At 46.3% G+C, this 15,160-nt stretch overlaps 3 protein-coding genes across 3 annotated transcripts; 1 reads left to right on the top strand and 2 right to left on the bottom strand.

Moving 5' to 3' along the window:
* Positions 1 to 1,717: 1,717 nt before the first annotated feature.
* On the bottom strand, positions 1,718 to 3,302 carry F5891DRAFT_1131324 (uncharacterized protein; the record flags this gene model as incomplete). Its single annotated transcript, XM_041364655.1, has 9 exons — positions 1,718 to 1,832; positions 1,884 to 2,001; positions 2,076 to 2,179; positions 2,221 to 2,237; positions 2,262 to 2,394; positions 2,453 to 2,638; positions 2,740 to 2,799; positions 2,851 to 2,994; positions 3,166 to 3,302. 9 exons carry the CDS (start codon positions 3,300 to 3,302, stop codon positions 1,718 to 1,720), a joined length of 1,014 nt encoding a protein of 337 aa, XP_041218829.1.
* A 3,392-nt stretch (positions 3,303 to 6,694) lies between these two features.
* F5891DRAFT_1207723 (uncharacterized protein) lies at positions 6,695 to 7,836 on the top strand (the record flags this gene model as incomplete). Its single annotated transcript, XM_041369086.1, has 6 exons — positions 6,695 to 6,829; positions 6,877 to 7,140; positions 7,188 to 7,262; positions 7,309 to 7,433; positions 7,528 to 7,677; positions 7,728 to 7,836. Coding segments are annotated over 6 exons (858 nt in total), but the record flags the coding sequence as incomplete, so codon positions are not given.
* A 174-nt stretch (positions 7,837 to 8,010) lies between these two features.
* On the bottom strand, positions 8,011 to 11,092 carry F5891DRAFT_1207720 (uncharacterized protein; the record flags this gene model as incomplete). Its single annotated transcript, XM_041369085.1, has 13 exons — positions 8,011 to 8,261; positions 8,492 to 8,693; positions 8,740 to 8,811; positions 8,859 to 8,943; positions 8,995 to 9,075; positions 9,156 to 9,248; positions 9,289 to 9,388; positions 9,519 to 9,621; positions 9,905 to 9,957; positions 10,006 to 10,267; positions 10,473 to 10,602; positions 10,651 to 10,916; positions 10,967 to 11,092. The coding sequence occupies 13 exons, from the start codon at positions 11,090 to 11,092 to the stop codon at positions 8,011 to 8,013; spliced, it is 1,824 nt and encodes a 607-aa protein (XP_041218827.1).
* Positions 11,093 to 15,160: the final 4,068 nt, after the last annotated feature.

Genomic DNA, 15,160 nt, shown 5'->3' with positions numbered 1-15,160 from the left:
ATGACTCATCCGACAACATGAAGATAATTAACTCGTTTTCCAGATCTGCGTCAGCATTATATGATGCCATTCGACGAGTCGTTCATACTCGCCTGATTCAACACATCTACTGGGCGTTTATCGACGCGCATATCACAGAGTACATGGAGATCTTATCCACCACTGAAACATAAATTTTACGATCAACTCTTATACTCACCTTATAAAATGTCTAACTCCTACGATTAGTAAAATCATGGCATGTCAGTTTATAAACTCATGTATAGCATTATATACTTAAGTCCCGTGGCCAATGACTAGGATAATGAGGGTGATTTAGTTTTCTTTTCGTTCATATTGAAACTAGTGACTTATGTCTGTGCAATATCATTTTGGCTGTAGATCCGTCAAGCTACAACTTGGCCATAGGTATCTTCAATATGACATAATTATGGTATAACGTCTAAAAGTTATGACTCACCAGTAAGTGGCATCCTGCTGCAAATCTGTAATTTTGATTTCATATGTCATTCGTTGGAGCAGCGGATATCATTTGGCAGCAGCTAGACCCACCTGCTCTATTCATGCAGAATTTTTGATAATAGATACTACATTATCATCAGGTAACCGACCCGAAAAAGATAAATTCTTAGCAAGCTTTATCTAATCCAAAATCTGCATAATATCTATCAGAATTATACCCCACATGACAAAGCTTTGAATACCCGGACTTAGTTGGACAGAACCCGCCGAGTGTACAATTGTGAGTCTAGTTGCAATCACCTACCAGCCTATTGCCGAGATGATACATGTTGCAACACCCACCCACCATTGCAAAGCAAGATTAAGTTGTCGAGAGCGACCACCGTCGCCTTTTTGAGGACCAGCAACAATGACACTACAACTCTGCCCTTCACCAGTGATGGTATGTAGCTTTTGATTGTTTTTATTTTCTCCATAATCTCTCAACAAATTTCAGTGTTAGACAAAGTTTTAGATGGCCGGACTGTGTTGGACCAACACTGCCGACGGCCCATGGGCGGTGAGCGTCTACAATGTATTGCCAAGCTCCCTCGATTCAGCTTGTAATTGCACCCCCAGCAAAATCTCTCTCGTCGCTGATGTTAGATATGTAGTTGTAATGCTAGTCTGTGTTGCTCAGATCTACTAACTACACAATTCAGGCAATGAGTAGTGATGCGTTGACATTCTACCAAATTTCGATAAGAATTTATATTGTCATATTATGCTCCGCATACTCTCTCTAAATGCTGGAGCCTTCCAAGGCCAGATTGCTTTGGTTGGGGGTTACTTTTGTCCCACAATGCGGAGGCTTGACAACGGTGTAGTGCCTTCATCAGCTGATTGCTGAGGTATAGTCCTCCCATGTAACGTGAGAGAACCAATGTGCTTTCTGCAAACTCTCCCAGGATGACGTCGCCAGATAGAGTCATTGAACCAAAGGCTGCGTTGTGCCAAAGGCGCCAGGACGCTGATACCAGTAACCATCAGCATGCAGCCAAAATATAGCTATAGCATGCAATCTTGGCTTTCTCAGATCTTATCCTGCAGAGCGTGCTTGAATACTGCAAAGAAGACAGATGCGGCATGCAATGGCAATGGCTACTATTTTCCAGCAGTATTACATATTCGTTCTCATCCGATCGCTTCGATGGTTTACAGAGGCCACAGCAGGTCATCATTGGGTAACATCGTACTAAGATTGTATACATGTAGACTACAAAGGGACATTTGTAGCCTGTTTGAGGGCAACACACTTTTGTCGGATCTTGAATAAGGCGCTGTTGACACTGATAGCCCTCTTGGCAGCAAAGGAGGTAGGAAAAACTTGACTGAGAAATGTATTAGCATTGTAACTACATAGTGAAGGGTGATAGAAATACCGATTCCACCAGGTCAACAGCTCATCAACTTCCTTGAATTCCTCAGGGTCTTCTAACAGATCGAGGAAACTATGATAAAACATTTCTGAGTCTGTTGTTGTGTCGGTCCGTGAAAACACTGAGGATGAGCTCAAAGCGAATCACACCTTCAGCTGTACATTAGAAACTCTCCGTTGCAAAAGGATACTTCACAAACCTGAGTTGCGATGTATGCAATAGAAGCGATGGTGACGGATTTCATCCCGTGGAGACGAGCGTTTCCGGATCGTGTAGCTTTCGGCTCTCTGTCAACTGAACTCGGAGAGGTGAAAACATGCTTGTAGGCCTGATAGAATACCATACAGTGAATGGACTCTATGAATACAAGTGCATACTCACACATACTAGTAAGCGGCTTCTGAGAAGGCCGCACCACAGGTCTTCAGGGTCATAAATGTGGTGGGCGTACAAGAAAATGGGCCATTGATCCCCACAGACCAGTATTTCACCACTTCGCAAATTCTCCTTCGTCCTGTTTACAAAGAGCAAAAGGAATCAGATTTTTGATGTTAGCTCAAACTGAAACATACTGAGGGTTGTTCCAGTCCAGCCCAGCAGGACAGAGGAGAGATCCAGTAAGTGGATGGTTGAAACCGCGGTCAATTTTGGAGTTACAATGTAAAGGAGGCTGTATTGCTTCACCCTTCGGGGTCACCCAATCGAGTACTGCAGACTTTAGTGTTTTTGTGTCGTCGCCTCTGGCACCCGCCGCTCTCCTACCAATCTGTAAATCATAAGTAAGAACTGCATGGACAGATAAAAGTGTACCAGCTCTCCAATGTGAATGATTTCCTCCTCAGACCCATCCTTCAGTCACTCCAGAAGGCCGGGATAGGAGTCCAACAGCTGCTCAAAGACGCGATGTTCCCGCCGCTCTCTGCCAAGCACATCAGCAAACAAGTAAGTGGGAGAGATGAACGTCCTTGACTCAGCAGAGAAATCCTCTAATGGGGTGTCTTCCATTTGCTCCAATCTCAGGATACCATTGGTGAGCAAGGAAGGATAATTACAAAGCGTGAATACCGTTCGACCAAAGTGGCGTCCATGGGAGACAAGCGGATCAGACGAGGAGCTGAGAGGTAAAATGAGTCTACAAAACCTGTGGTTAACATAGGAACATCTTATGCCTTTTTTCGAGGCCCCATTTGAAGAGCTGATGAGCCACATTTGCTCGGAATGCTGGGGGTGGCCTCCTGGGTAGCTATGATAGTTGGGGAGGAAGAATAGACAACCCAGGCTTCACCGGTACTGAATGTAGCTTTTATCCCTTGCGCTACGTGATGTTTGGGGGAAACTGGCGCTGAGAGGCCACCGTAAATGGCAGCAATGGCCCAGAGAAGAATTGGCCAAGGTGGCCAGGGTGAATCTGGCCCAGCCCATTGACGGTGTGCCGTGATGTATCAACCTTATACTAAGATGGTCAGCCTGAAAACCAATAGCTAAGCAAAAGCGTGGCTGGTATAGGGCTCTTTCGAACTTACACCTCGTTGCATCTCACAACTAGAAAGCAGCATCCGCCATGCCCACTATACTGCAGCCCTGACGTCAAACCTATGACATCCGAGGGGGACTGGCGGAAAGTGGACGCTTGGCCCAGAAAAAAAATGGCCGAGATGGCCAGGATGGTTCTGGCCCAACCCGTTGATTGTGTACCTTGATGTATCAACCTTGTGCCAAGATGGTTAGCCTGAAATCTCATAAGTAAAAGCACGGCAGGAATATAACACCCTTGAACTTGCATCCAGTATTCTGCAACTACAACAAGACAGCACATCCGCACAGCCCAATATGCCACAGCTCTGGCGTCAGACCACACTGCAAAGACATATTATCAACTTGAACCTTCGGTAAATCTGATGCGCCTACCTGGCGGCAGTATGTGCTGATGCCTTTGCCTAGGATAGAATTGGTGGACAACACTAATGAAAGCGGCGAGGAAATTGCCAGCGTAAAGGGTGCCAACACTATCAACAATTCTCAGAGCCCACCGAAGACTAGCAAGGCAAACTTTGATGACAACGGCCCCTCAGTACGGAATGATGAGGCTCCGCCTCTGGCAGTGAGAGAATATGAAAATGGCGAGGTGGACTCCATGGTGGAGCTCAAAGAGGGACTGCAGCTTGCGGAGAAGAACTGCTTGAGGTTGGAAGAGCTGCGTCAAAAGTACAGACTTCGTTGGTTGGAGGAAAATTATCGAGCAAGAGTATTGGAAGAATACGCACCAAATGGAATTGACACCTGCCCTCCCCACCAGATTGCATGGGATGCTCCCTCTCCTGCTCAAAGTACGCTGGATGCGCGTTCCCTTGAAATTAACTGACTGCACTGCCCAGGTGAATACAACCTCGAAGTTGAGGACGAAAGGTAAATACAGAAGGCATATCGCAGTGTTCAAGTTGTGCTGCTGCACAAAATTGTGGTTTATAGGATCAGAGGATGCGGGAACACCGGTGGAATATTTAGATGTGAGAAATGACGCAAGCATTTCTCTTTGGGTCAGCACTTGGCCAGGTCCCAGGATGGTACTTTCAGCCTGTATAGCCAAAGGATCACATGATTATGTATCGGCTGATAAGACAATTGAAGTATCGTTGCACTTGCACTTAGAATTCAATATTCAATATTTAAGGTGCAGGTAAGCTACCCATCCCAGCATGCTGATGACGTAAAGGGCTAACCGCGTTGCAATCGAGGCCGGCGTGCCCTGCTCGAAACCTTCCTGTAGGTATAACACTTGTACGTGTCCAGTTTAACCTATTGTCAAGCAGTCCGTAATGTGGTATCTCCTTACAGGTTCTGATGTTGTCTTCTTCTCCACTCCTCCTTTCCATGGTAGGATTCCCAAACATTCAACTTTTATTGATGCTTACTAGCTACCTTCTAGGAACCCTAACTCGCTATCACTTGCACCCTGCTGAGTGGCTACACCGTTTGCCTGATTCCCTTTTTTTTGAAGAAGGTTCTCTTTGCGAGCCTCTGGCTGTAGCTCTCGCAGGCATCGAGCGTGTTGGTCTCCGCCTTGGTGACCCCACTTTGATCTGGTGTGTTCGCATTAGGAATTTCATGTTATGATATATAATTGATTGACATTTGGACCGATTGGTCTTGTTTCTCCTCTTTCGGCACGTGCTGCAGGCGCCGAGCCCAAAGTTGTAATCTGATCTGTTCCAGAACCGCCTCGACTTTGCAAAGAAGCTCGTTCCTGGTGTGTGTATGGTACTGATCGAGTGTGATTTGACGCCAAAGGACGCGACCCAAAAGATCAAAGCTGCCGCTAATGGCCCTGAGGTTGTGATTGAGTGCAGCAGTGTGAAGAGCAGTGTGCATACTGCAGTACATGTAAGAAATGCTGGAGTCGTCTATGCCGTCAAGAGTCTCCGCTTATGCTGCATGGTACCCAGGTAACACAATTTGGTGGAAAGGTGTTCATCATTGGCGTCGGCAAGAATGAACAAGTGGTATGTAAAAGCCCAAAATTTTGTCACACTCAATTTGCCATACTTTCAGTTCCCATTCATGCACCTGAGTGCCAATGAGATAGATGTTAGTTTCCAATACAGATATGCTAACCAGGTACATATGCTCCCTTCTGCAAGAATTTCGATATGCTCACCATATGTGATCAGTACCCTAAAGCTATACACCTTGTCGCTGGCGGTCTGATCAACTTGAAGCCTCTGAGGGGCCGGCGCCGCCCCCACCTGGTTAGGCATCGATTTAAACTGAAGGATGCTGTCTCTGCCTTCCGTGTCACTGCAGACCCTTCTCAAGGTGCGATCAAGGTGCAAATTCAAGACTAGAACATGGCGGCTAGTGGTAAATGTAGAAGCTTTTGCATTGACAGCACGACCCTAAGTACTTTATTGCACTCACAAGTCACTGTCTAGTACTGTCAAGGTGTCAAGTCTCTATGTGTTTGATGCTTTAGCACATGCTGCCTGAAGTTATGCCACAAAGCGTGGTATCACCGGTGACACGAATTTGAGCACTGGAAACGCTGCCACCTTCCTATTCAAAAGTTGAAGGTGTTTTAGATGGTCTGTTCCAGGACATGACTGCGCTTGATAACGGAAGCGAAGGTAAGAGACGAGTAGATCCACTTCACAGACACAGGTCAGGTGTACTATGTCTGGGACATCCATGTCGTCAGTGACTTGTACTCCAAGCAACGTGATTGCATAGCCTGATGTTGCTGTAAATGTGCCCTCAACTGACTGGCTCATATCTTCGAGTACCGATGCTGCCACAAACATATATTATTTTGCTGTTCTCTCCTTCGATGTTACAACACGGCCGGCTTACATCAGGAAAAAAAACAAAGTTTGCCATAACTTTTGAATTCGGAGTTTTGCGGCGCCCGTGATGTGTAAGCTAGTCTTGGTTGCATCATGCACTTTTCAGAAGTGCCGTGTTTCAAATTTCAAGCCTCGAGTCGTCCAAGATCTTTACTGGTGAGTTGCCCGTTCTCAGAATGGCATGTACTCAGTGCAATAACAGTGATCACGGGAGCTTTCTAAGCATGCCCTGAGGGCAACGTGATAGCCTTGCAGCTTTTTTCTATAAACCCTCGCGTTTATCTTATGCTTTGCAGAGCTGAAATTTGACAACCTCTCTCCGAGTATTTGTTGTACAGTGCTGATACTATGGTGATATTTGCTCTCTGATTGGGTTCGTGCTCTCTTTTTATCTCTGGTTTTATCTTCAATTCAAACACTTGGCCATGATAGGTATTATCCAGCGCTCGTATTAAAAATGTGTGTTCAAAATGTATTCTAGCCGCAAAAAATCACGCACACTTCGTCAAGAACCCATATTCACAGTTCCGTAATGGATGGACGGTTGAACAGGTCCTACAAGCACCTAAGATTACTGCTCAACTCACGAAGTTCATGTGCAGTCCTACATCGGTAACGGTCCTCCCGTTCTCAAGTACTCAATACTCACCATGCATCAGGATGGTGCAGCCTGCTGTATCATTGCATCAGAAGACTTTGTACATGCCCATGGATTGGAGAATCAAGCCATTGAAATAGTTGCGCAAGGCCTTGAGACGGACGACCCTGCTGTGTATGATACTAAAAGCGCTATGGAGGTTGCCGGCTACAGGATGTCGAAGCAATGTGCTGACAATGTATTTAAAGACACTGGCTTTGCTGATGGTGAAGGACGCGACTTGGTTGGCGTGGTTGAGCTGCATGACTGTTTTTCCGCAAACGAAGTAAGTACGCCTTTCCTCACATAGTCTGGCGCATGACCCTCCCTTAGCTCATTACATATCCTGCCCTTGGACTTTGTGCCCCTGATGAGGCCCATAAGATGGTCGAAAGAGATGACAATACGGTCAGAGTTTTCTTTTTCAGTTGGGAAGTAACTGAACATTCTGTAGTATGGCAGCAAGTATGTTGTAAACCCAAGCGGCGGTCTTGAAGCCAAAGGACATGCACTCGGGGCTACTGATCTGGGTATGCATTTTTATATAACAAGTGAGCATTCTATTAAGTTGGCGATATTGTTCTCATCACATTGGCAGTGCAATTGCGTAATTGTTAGTGTGGCAATCAATCTGTTTGCTTTTCGTCGTATTCCTAATGCAATTGATGTGTAGTGGCATGCAAGCACCTGGCTTATTCGACATCCCGGACAAACGGGGAAAATTCGGTCTTGTTCACAATATTGGTATTGGGGGTGCAGTGGTCGTTAGTCTACTCCGCAGGCCTGAGTTTTACAAAGCAGGGGGTATTGACGGCCAGGCTAGGTAAGCATACCCTTATTTTTAACATAGTCCACTAACCTGCGATATACCAGACTGGGATACAATCACGCTTATGAATGCCGGCCTGTTACGCTTGCAGATATCGACAAAGTTAAGTCGAAGAAATCATCGAAGTTTGTTCTTCAGCATGCAAAACTTTGAAAAGCCTATGAAATATTTTCTACGCGACCCCGGTCCTCGCGACCTCTTCATTCCTAGTTTTATTTTGTCTCACTTTTTATACTTATCTTGTGCTTTCTCTTTAGGTCTTTACTGCTTGTCTTCTGGCATTCTATCCAGTACAACGTCGACGGTGCACATCACCTGTATCATATACTACATCTCCATCACATCATTGCACTGACACAATTTGTACTTTGCATGCGAATCAGGCTCATGAAAATTCATTTGAGCTTGAGCACTATCAACGGGTGCACCTGTATCGCACTCAACGATGGCAGCTACATGGCTCGTTGGTCCAGACATATCGCTCGACTGGGATCTTGCCCAAGATATCGAGTCCACTGGAAATGGCTTCTGATCCCATTCTCGCGTGTCGTCCACTGATACACTGGAATCCTCGGAATCTGTCGATCACATTGACATTTTTTTTTTTGCTTCAGCAGCCAAAATTCCGAATATGTTGAGTGGAGTAGGTGTTACATTGTGTATTGTACATTCGTCCGATGTGCGCAGCCGCTTAACTCATCCCTAGTCTCTTAGAACTTCCCTCTTCATGCGTATGGTCTAAAATACTCGTAAGTCCGTTCGGAATTTCATGTTTTGAACTGGCTTACCTGGCAGCGCTAACGCGCACCTCTAAGTCCCAGAAGGTATTCTAATTCTCGCATCTCCATCTCGAAAATTCGGCGCTCCCTAGCAATCCAGAGCACCAGCATCGCGCGCATTTCTTCTGACCAGTGCAGAGGCTGAGGATGGGGCTGAATTGGCAAGTCGGGGTGATACAGTTGTTGGCGCACACGGAGTCGTGCGCCGGCCCATGTAACGTACATAAGTTCCTTCAAGAATGTTAAAATCTTACTTTTTGAATGAGTCGTTACTCACGTGTTGTCCTTCCGTCAGCGTGAACTGCACATTGCGAGGCCTTGGTATGATTTGCAAATCGCGTTCAGGAATCTGTTGAGAGTCGGTGAGCAATAATTGTCAGAAAATATTCAACATACCTGGTGATCGCGGTTCCCATTTTGATTGCCATCTCCTCCATTTTGATTACCGTCTCCTCCATTATCATTAGCGTTATTGTTCATGCTAGTAGTAGAGTAGTAAATATAAAATTGAATCTATAGTGAATATGCTTACTTTCGTTGCTTTGACTTCTCGCGTCTAAGAGCCTGTCCCGATTTGGATGAAAGTATATCTCCGGCATTTTCCGGAATGGCGCTACATGACACATCTTGATAAATGGTATGTTTATTAAACGATCATAGTCATAAGGCCACATGATCATATCCTGAGCGTACTGGAAGTATCTGCGCCACAATTCCAAAACTCTAACCAGGGTCTGTATCCCGGCGTCTTTGGTAAAAAATGCACGTGTGATGTTCAAATATTTCCTGAAAAACAATGAATGTTGCTAATAAAAGCGAAACACACAGATTCGGTGCCTGGCGGATGATCAGTTGCAGGACGTTAATTGCTGTTAGAACTTGAGGAGTCTGCTTGGTCTGTTTTCTGTCAATGTATGTTTCTCTGACTTAGGTACAATATCTGTGCGACATTATCTATGTATTGTATGTATTGTACTCATTGTCAAATGTCGCGTCGAGGTGTTGATGACATCATGCCAAGATTCGTCACATGTTGTTTGTTGTATATTGACAAACTGTTTGCTACCAATTGATCTATCGTCATTTCTTGAACTTCGAAGTTGCAACGTTGAACGTTGAAACATTGAAGCTTGAAATCGGGGACTAGCGCTTCCCAGCGCTGCTACGATTGAGTATAGCAAATTGAGAAATTGAGATACCAGCCTAATTTTTTGAAGTATCCTCAAAGCCGGTCACGACACATCATTCTATTGAAGCCACACTACTTTACACGGTCGATACAATAATCGGTACAAAGATAGAATAAGTCATGGCGGCCAGTGCCCTCACAAGGGCTAAATATAAATAAATGCAGTTTCGCGCAGAAAGAATAATCCAGACAATTGGCACTACCAAACTTTCCAGCCATCGTCATCGTCAATGTTCTCGTCATGATGACTCACATTCCTGGGAAGTATATGTCGTGGGATGATTTGATCCCAGGATGTTTGTGAACCTGCAATATCATCAGTGGTGGAGGATGGTACAACCTGTTTTTGCTCACTATGGTCACAGTTAAATGCGTGTGTATTTTCAATAGCTAATGTATATAGCTCTATCTCAGCGTGGGCGCGATGCCTCTTGGCTTGCAGGATGAGTAGATCCAGCCCAAGATTGCGTAAATAGGCGTTGCTACGCCTCGCAACAAGAGATTTCGTCATCAGGTCTGACTGCATGTCCAGCTCAGTTTGGAATGCCTTGAAAAAGGTATCTTGGACGTCAGCGGTGATCCATGTACTGAGCAGGAGTGATGGAGGGCCAATATGCTATAGAGACAGACAGTTGAGCATGGCTTAACAGAAAAATACATTACTGATGTGCAAGTTATTGGACATCGTTCGTCTGTCCCACGCGGCGGGAGGCAGACCGAGAACCGAAGGGGTGGAGCCTTCCAAAGGTGAGGAATTTCTGATTGAAGGCTCCGCAGCTGGTTCGAGGTGCGCGCTGTTTCTCGTTAGCCAAGCTTTATACATCTCTTGTGTAGCAATCCAGCAGGCCAAAGGTGCGCAGGGTAATGGTGCGCAGGGTAAATGTGCAGTTGCATGCTTCAAGGTTGCTGAGGGGGTCCTGATATTGTGCTTGGATAGAACTCCAATATATGCTACAGAAGGAGTATTCAGATCGTATCTCATCTGAAGATCAATTAAACTTATGCATGCGGAGTTGTTCCAAGTTTTCGATAGCCTGGGAGTACAAAGACACCTCCATTTGACACCGTTTCTTCCTCTCTTCCATGAGAAATCGCTCTACAATCACATGCCTTCCCTCATTCACACCCCCACAGGTGATCTGGTGTCGGCGTAAGCTTTCCTCCTGCTTCGCCTCTATACTGCGCTCCCCAATCAGTTCCCAAAGATCGCCAGTATAAACTCGATCTTTGAGCAAGTAGGCCAGAATGTATAGTTCAGTTTGGAGCTACGGAAAGAATAAAAATCAGTATATGCATATTATCATGATCAACTGACCTTCTGGTTTGCTATGAGTCCCACGTAGGCATCGATGAATTGAGTGCCCAATAAGTTAGATAGTTCAAAAGTGCTTGCATGGGCAGTGGAGTAGTCAAACAGCTCTGGTGAAAGACAGGCCGACATCATGCATGCTCCTGACTGCTGGTAGTAGGGAAGGTGTACAAGCAGGTGCGTGAATCAACACTGGCTTATTTATACTACTAGTAAGTGACGGGTGAGTGGATGGTGAGAATCTCGAAGAATCCTGGGAATCTTCAAGTAGCTATGTAGTACGTGCATGTAGTGTATGCTCCTACCTGTGAGAACAAATAATGATCTGGCCATCACGATTTGATTTGGTGGTACAAAAGGCGTCTAGCTGCCTCCAAGTGCTACTGGCCATACCTCATGCAGCATTTCGCCATCTTGAAGCAGCACTATCACTATTAATACTTAGGTAAAATAAAATAAATAAATATTTACTATGATTGTTGTTATTGTAAACAGTCCGATTTCAAGTTGTCAGGAACAAATCAAACACGTACGACCCAGGACCTGTTATATTAAACACACCAGCATCATTTCACGATCACACAAGTATTTGCATCCATCAAGTCAAGCAATAATATGACGATGACGGTCCTTCTGCACCCCTTTTGAATGGCAGACATGGCGGTTCCTGACTCCTACTCGCAAGCATTTCTTGCAGCGTTTAAACAAAGCGCTAAACTCCTTTTCCGTGATCCCATTGCCGTCAAAAGAGTCAAGTCTGGTCAACAATTCTGTTTGCTCCTTGCGATTCCACTTGAGTTTAACCGGTAAGACAACCCGCCGTTCTTTGTTCAGTTAATGAAGCTGTAGTATTTCAGTAAATTAAGCTCCTACCTCTTTGAGGGTACTGGAAGGTGGCTAGAGACGATAGCTGGAAGTGCATATCAATTTTCACTGTATTATGACCGTGAGTTTAGGATCTCCTTGAGCATGAAGAGTGCTAACCTTTGTATCCGCATCTATCTGATGCACATCTTGCAGTCCAGTCAATCCTACTTGCACTCATATCCCACCAAGGATACACCGCTGCCTCTACATACGCCCCTCTTCCACCACCGTCAGCACAGAGGCAGCATGGGTATTTAAATTCGTATCCATTTCGGTGCGTTTCTAGACTGGATGGCGGAATCTTATTTCCATCATGGTCGACTGGCCTGCATTATATGCAAGCAGCGTCATGGCCCAGAATTCGCACAGGATGCAAGCAACATCTTACCAACACCATTCGATCATGGATTCGGAGAAGCTGTCATAATGTAGGATGGCAAAACAGCAAGTCATAGCTTCTGCAATAAGTTTACCTAACCTCTGATAGGTTTCATGATGATTCAGAGGGGCAGTGATGATAGAGGAGGGCGAGGACGGGGCTTCCATTGATAAGTCAGTGCGGCAGAAATGTGCGTTCTATTGGGATTATATATGAGGCCACTACCACTACCTTGAACCGCGTCTGGCCTGGCCAGTCTTCCCTGCCGTCATTGTGTCCGCCAGGCCAGAAGTTTTGGGCTGTGTGAATATCGCGCTGTGATGGCGATTTTCGTAATCATGCTAGCCGTCTTTAGCGCCAATCAGTATAATAAATTCAGAATCAAATGCAGTCGTCCTTTCAACTTCTCATGGACCTGGACGATTCATCGCTGACTTTACCTCCTTTCAGATGTAGCTGTACACGCCAGTTCACGCAGGAGAGCACCTACACCAAACATCAATGTTCGTGCGCGAAGGGCAAGAAGCGGCTGTTTTCTGCTTTATCCAAAGCAAAAGACCTGTTAGGTTCTGCAAAACGGTCCAGAGTGGATGGCAGTGGCAGACCGTATGCGCGCCTTAGCAAGATGCAGCCCCTCCGTTCATGTGACCAATCTCCATCCGCTGGCCAGGTTATTGCAGAGCCTTCAAGCACCGGCTCAACCCTGTCGGCAATGTGCCCTGCAAAGGAGGTTTCGTGTGCAGGCCTTTGGTCGCAAGAAAATGCACCTGCCTCGGCATCCAAATCTGATCTTGGTGCCATGACTTTGGACAACAATGAGAACCTATCGCTGGCGCAGAGAAGGGGCAGGCGTGTTGACGTTCCCATGCCGCAACGTTATAGGCAGTATGAAGACGTACTTCCACAAGCCCCTCCAAGTGTTCCGTTCGATCATACCATCCCAGTGCCAGATCCCAACCTACCAGGAGATCACACTGACACATCCACTGGCACTAATACATTGCTTCGAGCCCCTCCCTTCCGTACAGTTCGCAATGTCTTTGGACTGGTACACCAGTTCTTCTCATCCGTCCCCCCACATCACGACCCCGAAGAGGCGGTGACACTCCACAATATCAGCTCCGTTCCAGCTTTCACCTCCGATTCCCCGGTCGCGGATGGTGCATTTTACCCTTATCCCAATAAATCTTCTTTCGAATTGGGCAACTGGTACTGGAATGGCGGCATGCAGAAGTCGCAGGAGGGTTTCAAGGAGCTGGTTGGTATTGTCGGACACCTGAATTTTGACCCTGATGACGTGCGGAGCACGCCATGGGATAGGATCAACTCAAAGTTGGGTGCGAGTGGTAATGACGAGGAGGATGAATGGGAGGATGAAAATGCTGGCTGGTGTAAAGCACTGGTGACCATCGAAGTACCCTTCTCTCGGACGACTGCCCAGCCAGGCGCTCGAACTTACGTGGCAGCGGAACTGTACTATAGGCCTCTCATTTCCGTCATTCGGGAAAAGCTCTCGAATCCTCAGGACAATGAGTTTTTTCACTATGAACCTTACCAACTCAAATGGAACGCCGCACATCTTCCCCACGAAGTTAACATTCACGGTGAATTGTATACTTCGCCAGCATTTATGGATGCGCACCGTGAACTCCAGGAGTCTCCTGGAGAGGCTGGATGTAAGTTACAGCGTGTGGTCGTTGCACTCATGTTTTGGTCAGATGCCACGCAGCTGACAACATTTGGCAACGCGAGGCTATGGCCAGTATATATGTACTTCGGGAATGAATCAAAATATCGCCGTTGTAGACCATCGTGCAATCTAGGTAATCATGTTGCCTACTTTCAAAAGGTACGTTGGTCCTTACGAATCCCACTCAGCATTAAAGTTCATGCATTTGCAGCTTTCGGATTCGTTTAAGGATTTTGCGGGCACCTACACTAACGGCAAAGGGGTTGGCCGTGACTGCACAACACATTGCCAGCACGAGTTATTCCAGGCTCAGTGGAATGTCTTACTCGACGATCAGTTTCTAGAGGCCTGCAAGCATGGAATTGTGATTCTGTGCTGCGATGGTGTCGAACGCAGGTTTTACCCACGAGTATTTACTTACTCTGCAGACTATCCTGAGAAGTGAGTCGTGGGTGTTATCTTTTAGAAGTTGAAGCTCATCAAAGGCAGGGTTCTTATTGCGACAATCCGGCAGATGGGAAGCTGTCCCTGCCCGCGATGTCTCATACCGACCACACGGCTTCAAAATCTTGGAATGAGCCGTGATAGGCAGCAACGTTTGACGCTGGTACGGTCCGATACATCGAGGAGTCATCTGGTGACCACTGCACGCAGCCTCATCTATGAGAAGAACCTTGGCATGGACAGTGCAGCCGTCGGGTCGCTACTCAAGCCAGACTCCTGGGTACCAACCTCGGTGAGCATGATCCATGTAATCAGTCTTACCTGCCGCCTTTACTCACTATTAATTAGAATGTTTTATCCGATGGCCTTAGTGCCTTTGGATTCAATTTGTTTGCCACACTCGTCGTCGACCTCTTGCACGAGGTCGAACTTGGGGTTTGGCGTATGCTTTTACTTCACCTGCTGAGAGTCCTTTTCGCCTTGAATAAGGACTTAATACACGAGCTTGATAAAAGGTGCAGCATATGTATTCGCTGAATGCCCAGTATACTCACCCTCACCTGACAGATATAGGCAGGTCCCCCCATTTGGACCCGCGACCATCAGACGATTTTCAGCGAACACCTCCGAAATGTCACATATGGCTGCACGGAATTTTGAGGATCTTTTACAGGTATGTCTTGGGATGATTCCCATAGATCCTTGTGTACTCACCTTTTACAAGTGCTCTATCCCAGTCTTCGAGGGCCTTCTCCCCGAACCACACAACAAGATCATTATCGATCTCCTGTTCATTCTGGCACACTGGCATGGACTTGCC

This window comes from Suillus fuscotomentosus, assembly GCF_016647785.1.
Source record: "Suillus fuscotomentosus strain FC203 chromosome Unknown F5891scaffold_103, whole genome shotgun sequence".
NCBI classification, from domain to species: domain Eukaryota; kingdom Fungi; phylum Basidiomycota; class Agaricomycetes; order Boletales; family Suillaceae; genus Suillus; species Suillus fuscotomentosus.
This window is presented reverse-complemented; position numbering and strand designations above follow the sequence as displayed.